This window comes from Pelodiscus sinensis, chromosome 3 (assembly GCF_049634645.1).
Source record: "Pelodiscus sinensis isolate JC-2024 chromosome 3, ASM4963464v1, whole genome shotgun sequence".
Lineage (NCBI taxonomy): Eukaryota > Metazoa > Chordata > Testudines > Trionychidae > Pelodiscus > Pelodiscus sinensis.
Window position 1 is genome coordinate 54145282 of NC_134713.1, and position 13079 is coordinate 54158360.

At 42.0% G+C, this 13079-nt stretch overlaps 1 protein-coding gene across 4 annotated transcripts in view; it reads right to left on the reverse strand.

The window, feature by feature from the left end:
• The window catches only part of SLC17A5 (solute carrier family 17 member 5), a 41660-nt gene that overhangs the window by 11972 nt on the left and 16609 nt on the right, over nt 1–13079 (reverse strand). For all 4 annotated transcript variants that reach the window (XM_075923773.1, XM_014576937.3, XM_075923774.1 and 1 more), the window contains 5 exons: nt 12753–12839; nt 9471–9589; nt 8534–8692; nt 3828–3960; nt 355–502 (listed from right to left, as the gene is read on the reverse strand). In XM_075923773.1, coding sequence (XP_075779888.1) covers nt 355–502; nt 3828–3960; nt 8534–8692; nt 9471–9589; nt 12753–12839 — 646 coding nt within the window. The remainder of the gene's footprint in view (nt 1–354; nt 503–3827; nt 3961–8533; nt 8693–9470; nt 9590–12752; nt 12840–13079) is intronic.

Sequence of the window (13079 nt, forward strand, 5' to 3'; positions counted from 1 at the left end):
GTGCAGGAGAGAGTGGGGTGCTAGATGGAGTCTCTAGAGGCACTTACCTAAGGAAGCTACTGGTCAGCAGCTTAGTGGGACCCTTAGGCAGGCTTCTTTCCTGCCATGCCCCCACAGGTCACGCAAAGCATCCAGCTACATCTATACGCAGCACACCCACTGAGGGAGAGGGGGCTCCATGTGCTGCCTAGGCAGCTCCCATTGGCCTTTTCCAGCCATTGGGAGCTACGAAATTGTGCTTTGCTATTGTTATCATTAATCCTAAATGTAACAGCCCCTCAGCTTTAGTGTTAATACATGATGAAGATCATCAAAAATGTCATCTGTATTAAAAACAGCTTTAGCAATACTTACGATGGTGCTATGTCCAGGTGGTTGATGCCAAAACCAGATGTACAAAAGCCTCCAAGTGTTGTTGATATGGTTAGGAATGCAACAGCCAATGTGTAGTCACAGCCTATGAACCCAGCTGCTACTAAAAATACTGCAGGACCAATCATACCTAAAAACAACAACTGTCATTTAGAAAGCTCCAGACTAACTATCACACAGATCTTAAATGTTATTTTAGCATACAAAGACCATAACACTAAGTTATGTATTTAGGTGTATTTTCTATATTATTACTGCCACCTAGTGTGCAAAATGTAGGATGGTATTATTGAAATTAAAATGGAGATTTGCAATTTTAAGGCTCCATTAGGAGAGAATCTAGGATGTCTGTGCTGTATATATCCATGCCAGTCGCTTATAGGAGAGAAAACTAACTGGATGAAAGATCATCAGAAAGTAATTGATACTGATCAATCTAACCCAATCAGATCAAGTCCATTTTACCTATACATTATGATAAAATTAACAGAGGTTGCACAGCAGATAAAATGGGGGAAGACTATAACTGCGTGAATCAGATGTGAACAATAAGTTGAACTGAGCCTGACTTTTGCAAGTAGATTCATCACTGTAATTGCGCAAACATGATAAGACTAACTTTCAGCCTGTGAGGTGTTTGTTGAGCTATTTAATTTGACTATTCACTATCAGAACTGGTCACTTAAGTCACATGGTATTGCTTATTCTCCTGTCACCCCTGAGGGACCAGAATGAACAAAAGGTAAACAATGAACACTGATGTTAGGGCACAAATATCCCAATTCAAATGCAAATACAGATCTTCCTGCAGAGAACAGTCATTCCCCAACCATTTGAGTAACCAAAAAACAATTTTGCATGAACATCAAATAAGGGTGGGTTACTTCTATTCAAATTCAGAGGAATGTCTGCAAACACTTTCTGACCTTCAGGCAACTCTATGTGTAATTACTCAAAATAGTCTGAGCTTTGCAAACCATCAGATATCAAGCAGGAACGAAATTATGAATTCTGTGTTCAACATTATACCATCTGTAAAGCTCATGATACCATATATATTTTTGTTAGTCTCTAAGGTGCCCCAGGACTACTCGTTGTTAACATTACAGACTAACACAGCTACCCCTCAACATTACTTTAGTCAGTTTCAACTGGTGGTTCCATATGCTCCTCAAAAGCGTTAATTTCAGAACATTTTGATGCGGCATTTTGTCATAGTTCTTTCGAAGGTGCTCTTTTCAACAGGTAAGTTCTGAAGTATCTTGAGACATACAAGTAGCAACGAAAACACAAGAGTCTGGATTTATATGAACTTTGTCAATGTAGTGATATATCACACACATGAAATGATGGCAGTCAGTTTTTAAAAAGTTAAAATACATGTCTAGTAATATCTTTGGAAACTATGAATTCTTACTTGCCCTCTTTATAGCAGATGGATGTTCTGCATGAAAGTATGAAGACATGGCTTTTATGACGTCTTTTTCAAGCTCAATGTGTCAGGAAAAGAAGAAAAACTTATTTTAAAAATGTGTACCTATTTCAGGATTTCACATTTTGAATTTGGCTGGTCTGGATTTCAAAATGTTCTATCTTTTTTTTTCTTTCCTCGGCTTCATTAACTAGCTGTTTCCCCTCCAATTTACAGGTATGTACAAAACTTATTGTAACAAAGATTTTCTTGGACATGGGTGACTAAAATCAGCCAGGTTCTGCAACCTGGAAGATACCAAGATTAGTCCATGATAACCACTTCTTAACATTCTAAAGTGTGATGATGATGATGGGCGATCACTTGATGCGGAGTATGATCCGCACTTGTTGCAGAGTTGTGGACTCTCAGGTGGCTGATAAGGCCAGTCCTTGAATCACAAGTTCTATTACAGTGAGAACAGATGTTTCCAGTACAGCAAGAGGCTGCTGACCATGACTAGAAACCAGTCTTGCCTTCCTCCTGCACCTCTTCTCCTCTTCAGCATGTCAGCAGGCAAATTCAAGGTGCAGGGAGCCATTGAGTAGGACTTGTCTCCATTTTGAATGATCCTGGGCAAGTGTCAACATCAAAGTGTATTGAACTACAGATAGCAATTTACAAGTCTCAGGACTTGTCAACACTTACAGCACAGCAGCCTTGGGTAGCCTAATGAAGAAGCTACCTATGGGTACTCCACCTTCCGGGCAGTAGCTATGTCAGTGGGAGAAGTCCTTCCAACAACATAGTACTGTCTATACTATACTAAAAGTTTTGGAAGGTGAAACTGCATAGCCCATGGGTGTGAATCAGGGCTAAATCTCACTGACTTTTAATAGCTTCAGGGGGTAGCTGAGTTAGTCTGTTACAGAAAAAAAACAACAAATGGTCTGGTAGCACTTTATAGACTAACAAAACATGTAGATGGTATCATGAACTTTCATGGATACAGTCCACTTCTTCAAAACCACAAAGCTGTGCCCACGAAAGCTCATAATACCATCTACATGTTTGTTAGTCTATAAAGTGCTACCAGACCATTTGTTGACTTTAATAGTTTCCTCACTCACTTAGATGATGAAAAATTCATCCTTTGATGAAAGCATTGTAAAAGAAACTTCTACTCTAGTGGAATCTATTTTTTTCTGAGAAAACAGATGATAGATGCTGCTTCTAGCTCATCTGAAGAAACAGGTTTTACCCACAAAAGCTCATGATACTATATATTTTTTGTTAGTTTTTAAGGTGCCACAGGACTATTCATTGTTTTTAAATAGATATATTGTCCTCTAACAAGCAAAGATGAACATAGTGGACTGATGAACTTTTTCCCCAGAAGACATTTCAGTGCAGATTAGTGAGGAAAAAACTCTGTGTTTATTATTATTAGAAAAAAAGGTCTGGTATTTACATTTCTTCAGTCATGTATACATAGCATGTCCTCAACAGCACAGCACACAAAAGTTTAGAAGACTTCTAAACTTAAAATGTGTCAAATATTCTTCTTAACTCATTCACTGTTGGGGAAAATAAGTACATCCAATAGATGAAGAAATTTGCAAAAAAAATTGCAACTCACATTTTAAGAACAGGGTATAAATTTAAAATGGGAAGAGGGACTTTTATTTTAAAAGCTAGACACATAAAGACAAGGCCAGTGTATGACTGGTGCATATCAAACCACTCAAACTTAAGTCACATAGGTCCAAAGGAACCCTAGGAAATAGCATAATACTGATGCTTAGTCCAGCAAACATACATACATTTTGGCCTAACTGTGCATGTGTCCCCCACCCCCAACTCCAGGAAATCACCAAGATTAACAGCATTGAACAGTACCTTACCCCAAACACTCACAAGTGAACCCACAGTAGATCATTTGTGCGGAGTCAAACTCACAGTGCCTATATTATCCCTAACTAGGCCCTATTAAGTGTTTTACACTGAAGAAAAATAATGCACATTATTCATCTAATTTACCTACCTATTACAGTAAATGTTTTGCGCACACACACAGTGGACAAGTTCTGTTTTTCCCTTAAATAATCAGCAATTTGACCAGACACGATTATACACACCCAACATCCAAAATAAGGCAGTGCAGATAAAAATCCATTCTGAAGAATAGACAAAAAGATGGGCAAGTTAAAATACTGAAAAAAAAACATTCTGAAGAAGTATTTATGCTACAGAGATAAGAAGATACTTAGCTCTACTAAAACCGTCAAGTGAGCCAACAGGATAGGCGCCTGTTCTTTCATAGGACAATCAGGTATCTGGTGATAAGGTAGGCAGACCATTGCATTTTTTACATCATTATTTTATTAAATTTTAGAAAGTAGGAGTGAAGGAATACTGCTCAGAGGTTACCACATAAAATCAGTGTGATGAGTATTCCGTTTAACAAAAAATTGGCTTGGAAATAATTGTCAGATGAAAGACAACTCAATTCAAAGGACAAAAGAGCACAGAACATGTACCAAATGCCAAGTGTCTAAGTCACAATTCTTAAGGCTAACAAAAATGTTGAAAGTGATATTAACCTCCCAGTTCAGAGTTTAATCCAATATCCAACAACTATTAGAGATCCAATAGAGACCTAATGTAGATGGGTCAGATTATCCAAGGCTGCCTTTTGTTAGGTTTCTTATCCAGTATGGCAATTTCTACATCCCTGCCGACTCAGTGTTGTCACTAAACCAACTGCAACACACACAGAGATTTCCACATAAGCAGCATTTAGTTCCAGTGTGCTCTGTACTACTCCAAATGGTTCATCTGATGTCATCTAAACTATAAATTAACTTAACCTTTTTGGCTTTTCACTTACCTTGATAACTATTCTCTGCAGTGTAACTTGCAAACATCTAATTTTTGACTTAAAGGGGTTTTTGGATGTTCACTGGATGGGGTACTTCTCTAACTCAGTAATAAAGTAATATGCATAAAATATTGCTTCATATTTGTTTTCTGTTCTAGAACCCAATAGAAACTTCTGTATGACATTTAATTCTATAATCAAAGCTTACTGCTACATTTGAAATCTAAGGCACAAGTTTCTTCCCAACAGGATTCCTCCTAATCAACACTCAAAGATATTGCCCATTGTTTTTCAAACTTCTGTTTTTATGAAGAGCTAGAAGTAAAAACACCTAAAATCAGTCTCAGTGCTAGAGACTTCCCTTTTGAAGTGTCTTTCAAGTATCTATCAATATTTTAACAAGTTCCCTTTTATTAGCTGGACATACATCCAGGTGTGAAAATAACTTAAATTTCTTACAAGTACTGTCATATCACAACATCCTGCCTAAAGGGTCCTCAGGGCAGTAGGCTGGGGGTGTATGTATTGCAATATGATAGTACCAGTAAGAAATTTAAGTGTGAGTTGGAGTGCAGAGCAGGGAGGGTGCTGTTGCTCAGGGCAGGGGGTGTGGCTGTGTGGGGATGCAGGAGTCAGTGCAGGGATTTAGGGTGTGTGGAGCTCAGTGTAGAAGATTAGGGTGTGTGGGGAGATGCAGGAGTCAGGTTTGGGGGTTTGAGGAGCAGTTCAGGGCAGAGGACTGGGCTGTGAGTGGAAGGGTGCAGAAGTCAGGGCAGGAGCTTGGGAGAGTGTGGGATCTAGGAGTGTGGGATCAATTCCATTTAATTGGTTAGCTGGTTAAATGCAATGTTCAACTGGTTAACCAATTAAAGAGGTAGCAGCTCTCCCCCTGCAACTGGGTTGCTGACATACAAGGGGCTGCTCTGGTCAGGCTGGAGCACCCCTACCTGTGGTGTGCCAGCAACAGACTGCTCCAGATGGCCCGCTGCCTGCAGGGGGCCCCGCGGGGCTAAAGAGCTTCACCCTTAACAGTGCAGATTACGGGTTAACCATTCGCATCCCTAAGGGTCAGGGAAGGGTGTCTGTATGTGGGTGCAGAGCAGAGTCTGGAGGGCTCAGGGCAGAAGGTTGGGGTGTGTGTGGAGGGTGAAGGAGTCAGGGCTAAGGGGTATGAGGAGGGGCTCAGGGTTGGGGTGTGTGGGAAAGTGCAGGAGTCAGGCAGGGGGCTATAGATTTGGGAGGCTAAGGGCAAAGGGGTGTAGGAGTCAGAGCAGGGGCTTGGTGGCATGGGGGGGCGGGGAAGGTCAGGAAAAGGGTTACAATGCGTGTGAAGGAATGCAGGAATCCAAGCTGGGGTGTGAGGAGGGACTCAGGGCAGAGGGTTGGTGACAGTGACAGGAAGGGGAAAAAGAGGAGCGTTGTCATGGGAATCTTGGAGGGAGAAGCACCTCAGCTGTTCCTGCTCTTGCTAAAGGGTACCCTGGGGTGGGGCAGTTCCGGATCACTGTGGGAAGGGCGCTCCCAGCCAGCCTCTTTAACCTGCCTGACTGCCTGCTACTTAGCATGGCAGCCTGCAGGAGAGCCCCAGAAGCCCAGCTAGAAACATGCTCCGCCTGCTCCTGCAGCAGTAGGCTCCAGTGCTTGCTGGCCAGCTCTTTCCTACTAGAGCGGTGCACCAAGGTACTACACGCATTACTTTCACCTCTGTTGAAACCAGATACCGGAATAGTGTTGACACTGTATGGCAGCATTGCATTTTAAATATTAATATAATTCCCAACTGAAAAAGTGTCAACACTCTTGTGCAAGAGGGTTTGGTTTTTTTTAAATGTCAAATGACCTGAAGTCAGCTTGCTCTAAAAACACTAGAGATCCAGGAAAGTTGCACAGCACACAGTACTACTTACAGTTAAGCAACAGTGTTTTACAATGTAGCAGAATTAAAGGCTGTGGTAGCAGACACCTCTGTCATGGGCTTGCTTGAGGATTCTAGCCAACAGCTACCAACAGCTCTCATCCAACCATCCGTGTTAAATAGGAAGGACACCATCCTATGCTTTCCAACCTTTTATTTAACTCCAAGCACCTCTAAATTTGTTCCCTGCCTACTTCTCTTGGCAAACTATTTCAACAATGATGCTAGAACTTTCTTCTTAATGTAACCATCACAGTCAAGCAGCCTAGGCACCCATGTAGGAATCAGGACACCTGGCTACTAAGCTGCATAAATATAGGCAAGCCTCTTTATCTGTTTTCCTTTGTCTGTCCGAAAAGTGATTTGGAAGTTGATGTCCCTATAACTAGGTCCCAGAAAAATATGACAATATAGTCAGGATCTCAGGTGATCTATTTAGTCAGAGATATATATTTTATTAATTTACATTTTACTAATTTCTAACTACACTTGGAGCCTCCTCTTGTTCTTCTAATTCATGCTACTTTCTGTGATTCTTCCTTTGTCTGTCTGGGCTAATAAATCATGAGAAGTATTTATTTAGGAGGTTTAGCTAAGGAATAATTTAAGGGGCATCAGCAGGAAAAATTCAATGTGTGGAGGTTAGAGATATGACATGCCAATTATAATCTGGGGGTAGCAGTCAAATTTCCTGGCTGAGTAGCTTGTTCTAAACTAGAGATGTAAGCAACTAGTTGAGTAGTTGACTGTCCGATAAGCCTAGGCTTATCTGGTAGTCAAGTCACTACTTGACTACTTGCTCCCCCCCTTGCTGCGTCTGTAACCTGCCCCACGTCCCTACCTTCACGACATTCCATATCCTGTGTTGGCAGTCTCGTTGCTCCCAGGGTGGGAGGAGAAGGGTGGGTTTTGAACCCTCAACCATGTGCTCCCCAGGCCAGGCCTATGTATCAGAGGCAGCAAGGGTGTGGGGAAGCTGGTGCTGGGGGGGGGGGGGGGGGGGGAACAGGCTTTGGTTCCTCCCATCACTGTCTCCCATGAGGCACAGGCAGGGGGGGAGGGGCAGATGCTCTTACTACATTTAAAAAGCAGAGGCGCAACAGTCGGGGACCCAGCTCGAGCTGGGACTGCTGATTTTCCTGCTGTGGCCTTGCCTTATAAATATAGTAATAGCCAGGTGGCTCTTACTATATTTAAAAGGCAGAGGTGCAGCGGTCCCAGAGCTGACGTGAGCCAGAACCGAAGCAGCCCGAGTTAGCGCCAGGTCCCCCGCTGCAGCTCTGCCTTTTAAGTGTAGTAAAAGCCAGCTGGTCCCGGAGCTGGCACGAACCAGGATTGCTCAGTCCCTGCTTGCGCCACCCCTGAAAGCTAACCCTGCTGCAGCCCTGCATTTTAAATGTAGTAGGAGCCTGACTGCCTGCACGCCTAGCTCCTACTACATTCAAATTGCAGAACCACAGTGGGAGTAGTGAACATCACCCTATCGACTAATAGAATCGTCTACTTGCTTAGCTAATTAAATGTGTCTTAACATCCCTATTCTAAACATTAGACCATATCACCACTCTACTACACAGAAGAAAACTGAGGCTATGTCTATACAGAAGCAGTATTTTGGAATAACTGTTATTCCGAAATAACACACTCCGCATCTACACAGCAAGCAGTTATTTTGACATAATGTTGAAATGATGCCGAGAAGAAGGACTTCTTATTCTGACATCTGTAACCCTCATTTTATGAGGAATAAGGGAAGTCAGAGGAAGAGGTCTCTAACTCGGACTTTCTGCTGTGTAGACAGCACAAAAGCCAAAATAAGCTATTTCAACTTAAGCTACATAAGTGACATAGCTCAAGTTGCATAGCTTATTTCGGCTTTAGCCCTGCTGTGTAGACATGCCATAAATTATGAACTGTAACAGGAAATGGATTAGAATATTTTCATTTATCTCACCTCTTTTGCATCAAACCGCAAGATCTCCTCCATGTAAGTAGGCAATAGTGTGAGAAGAGTGTAGAAAGTCCAATTATAAGAAAAGTGTGCTGCAACAATAGCCCAGAGAGGAAAGGATTTCAGTATGGGTACCCAAGGTACAGACTTCTGAGAAGAAAGCTAGGAAAAAGGAAAAGAATCATCAGGACAACTCATAGGAATATTTCTTCTAGATATTTTGAATCGTACCTAAATCTGATTTTGGATTCTGAAGAACACATTCAAAAGTTAGTCTGAACCCTTAAATGCATGATTTTTATTGCTAATTTTATTAACTGAGCTAAACAAAACCTGACAAATGAGGAAGCAAGTGGAAAGTCAGAAGTCTATTATGTTGTCAATTAAAGTTATATTTTTTGCCTTTTTATTTAAAAAAACCACTGCAACTGAAGTCATAATATAAAAGTGAGTTTATTCTCAATTACTTTTTTATGTAGGCAAAATTTATTTGTGTGTATGTTCAGCTTTCATTGAAGCAGCATTAAAAACATAGGGAAAACAAAAATGTTACTCTGTTGGTATGTTGCAAACTAACAATGATTTCAAATAATTTTGGAATCAGATTTTTTTTCTGAATGCTTTTCCTTCTGTAACAAATCCCTCCTTACCATTATCAACAATTAGAGACTTAAAGTCACTCCTCAAATACATGTGAATGAATCTGAGATCTTAAGCACTGAGAACACCATAAACTCTCAATATATAACTACAAGACACGCAAGCATTAATCATTATAGTGCATTCATGTTCTGAATTATGTAAGTGTTCCTGTAAGCACACAAATCATTTATCATATGCCAACAGGTCAAAGGAAGAGTTTTTAAAAATTCTAAACATTGTCTCACAATAGCTCCTGCTCTTATTTAAGTAAAAGAGAAGTTGTATTAAAACTACATACCTGATCTTTAAGGGAAGAGAGAATATACTCCCTTTCAGTATGAGAGATTCTACTGTGAGTTTCTGGAGTATCACTCACCAGCCAGATCCAGAAGAGGAACCATAATACTCCAAGTGCACCTTACATTGAAAATAAATAAATGCTGCATATTAAATTGAAGAAAGCTCCCAGGTACTATACAGATAAACACTTAAAACCATAAAAGGGAAAAATGATTCTCTCAAGTAAATAAAAAATGGTAATAGAATATTTGGGCCAAACTCTTACCCTCATACCAACAGTGTCTCTGCTCTAGATGAGGACAGAGTATGCACCTTAACAGTTAGCATGGGCAAGGAGGCATCTTCAAAGTGACCTTACTTGCTATAATGATCTGATGTCAGTTCACAACACAGAATAACTACAAGACAAGTATTTGGATGACACAGGAAGAAAGTAATAAACACATATATTAATCTAAAAATATACAAGATACACAGTTATGAAAAGCCTAAGGGATTGCAGTATGTCTAATTTTGAAATATGAAAATAGTAAGTAAAGGCTGTGTTAAAAACATTTGTTTTTTTAACAATAATAAAATTGGCAGTAGCAGCAATAACTATTACACTATAAGCTCTGGAAACAGTTTCTGTGATGGAATACCAGAAGATCACAGAAGTACTACTCAAGTGTATTTGTTTTCAATATAATAAAAATGATCTTCTTCTTCCACTGGTTTATCCACCCACTTTTGTCTGGAGGTTAGGGCTGGTTTTGCTTTTTAGGACCATGAAATCAGGAACTGTTTAATAATTTATAATTTATTCCTGGCCTCCACTCCCAAATATGAGATAGATGATGGAGTACACAAGATGCAGGTGAAAGGTTGTTGAAGCAATGGAACTTGTGGTGGTCAATTCAAATACATTCTCCCTTTTCATTGAAGCATTGGCACCAAACTGCTATCAGATTTTAGAATGTGGTTCTCGGTAAGAGGACTATGTCTCACTTTTCAAGGCATTCCTTAGTGAATCCCAAGCTCAATTCCTGTGGCTCTGCTAGTGAAACAATATTGAGTTTCACACTATAAATGAAGAATCCATTCAAGTTACTTTTGAGGATCTTCAGATAAGAAAAGCACATTTATTCCTGGGATCAAAGATAACTCAGTTTCACATAGCAAACAAGAAATGAAGTCCTAGGTTTTTCTACACTGGTTGACCTCAGAATATTTTATGGGCACTTAGTCCAATATAAGAACAAATTTGCTTAATGAAGGCATAATGTACAACATCCTACAGGAATTTACCTTATTTTAAAGGCAGTAGTTTCTCTGAAGACTCAAGCAACAAGGTATTAGGACAAAGTCTTATTTTCCTGTGCTGGGCTTCAAGGCTTGACTAAGATAACAGCATAGCTTGAGCATTGTTGAAACTTTCACTAAGCTTGTTAAAATTGTGACCTCCTCTTTATTTCTCACAGGTTTACAAGAAGCTGTTTTGTTAAACCTTGTTGTCTCTGCTCTGCCTTTCCTTATCTCACCCAATCCTTTCTCCCGCCTTACCCTACCCCCATATACTTTTGCAAAGATCTGTTCTTTCTTGAAGTACAGGCAGTCCCCGGATTACGTACAAGATAGGGACTGTAGGTTTGTTCTTAAGTTGAATCTGTATGTAAGTCGGAACTGGCGTCCAGATTCAGCCGCTGCTGAAACTGACCGCCAGTTCTGACTTACATACAGAATCAACTTAAGAACTCCAAGCGTCCCCAAGTCAGCTGCTGCTGAAACTGATCAGCAGCTGATTCCAGGAAGCCCAGGGCACAGCAACTCTGCCTCCGGCTTCCTCTAGTCAGCTCTGGTCAGTTTCAGCAGCGGCTAAATCAGGACGCCTGGGGCAGAGCAGCTGGGGTGCTGCTGGGTTGCTCCAGTAACGCCGCTCCTCGGCGCTACTGGACCAACCCAGCAGCACCCCATCTGCTCTGCCCCAGGCGTCCTGATTCAGCCGCTGCTGAAACTGACCAGCAGTGGCTGAATCAGGACCAGAGCAGCTGGGGTGCTGCTGGGTTGGTCCAGTAGCGCCCAGAGCGGCGCTGCAGGAGCAACCGGCAGCGCCCCAGCTGCTCTGCCACAGGCGTCCGGAGAAAAGCCTAGTCTGCTGGGGGGGGGGGCGTACTAGCTGCGCCCCCCCCACGCCAGCAGACCAGGAAGACGCGGGCAGCGGACCAAGACGCACCGCGGTCCTGCCGCCTGGGTCCTCCGCGGCTTTGCTCCCCGTCTCCCTGGTCTGCTGGAGACCAGCAGACCAGGGAGACGGGGAGCAAAGCCTCTGAGGACGCCGGCAGCGGGACAGCCGCGGGGCGTCTGGGCTGTCTCGCTGCTGGCTTTCCCCGCGGCTTTGCAAAGCCTCGGGGAAGCCGGCAGCGGAGCAGCCCAGGCGCGCCTGGGTTGCCCTGCTGCCCGAGCCCCCCCGCGGCTTTGCAAAGCCTGGGGAAGCCGGCAGCGGAGCAGCCCAGGCACGCCTGGGCTGCCTCGCTGCCCGAGTCCCCCCCCGCCGCTTTGCAAAGCCGCGGGAGGGGGAGGGAGGGGGTTCGGGCAGCGGCTTTGCTCCGCGTCTTCCTGGTCTGCAGACCAGGGAGACGCGGAGCAGCTTTTCTCGCCCGTGTACTCCGGGGCAGCCCCGTTCGTAACTGCGGATCCGACATAAGTCGGATCCGCGTAAGTCGGGGACTGCCTGTACTGATAAACTAGTTGTAGCTGGTATAACAATATGCATGATATATGTGACTGATATATAAGACTTGTACTGCTAATAATTCTTTGGAAGCTGCTGTTGAGCCCTCCCCAATGCATTGATAATAAAGATAATTGCTTAGTATTATCTGTGTGGATGAATTCTTGGAGAAAGAATTCCTTTGCTTAACAAAGGCAAGCAACATTTTAATGTTTTGTTTGGAAGTTTGGGTCAGAATGGAAATGTGTTTAGCAGCTTTAAAACAATAAAACTTATATTTTTCCTGAGAAATACAGAATCATTATTACTATTAATAAAGCAGTTATTTTCCCTCAAGAAGTCTTTGTGAATCACTGTTCTTGTAAAGCAAGGAAAAGTGCCTTTTAGATTTCCCATGAAATAAAATGTTACTGCGTTTTATGTTGATCCAGAATATGGATAACCGTAACCACACCTATCGAAGTATTCGATCCCTTATTTTCAATCATCAGGTAAGAGGTGTCAAAGACATGCAAAAGGAAATCTTCATTAGAGGAGTACATTTAGAATTTTAAAAACCTAAATACTTACCAAATATGTAGAATACATAAATCCAGTCCATGTAGTAGCAAATTAAGCCAGACAATGGAAGAGACACAACTGTTCCAAATTGTGCACCTAAAAGAAAACAATTTGTTTTTCAATTTGCCAATATACATTTGAGTGGCATATGGGCTGATCCAATAAAACAAACAATGGTCAGAATTACCAGAGGATTTTGTTATTGCTAGTTTACCATTAGAAAGTATGCAGATAAATATTTTCACCACCACTAGAGGGCTGTCATTTCAGCTACTGGGAATGACACTGAAGTTCAACACTATTACTGTAACTACTTCAATAGAACGAAAAAATGGA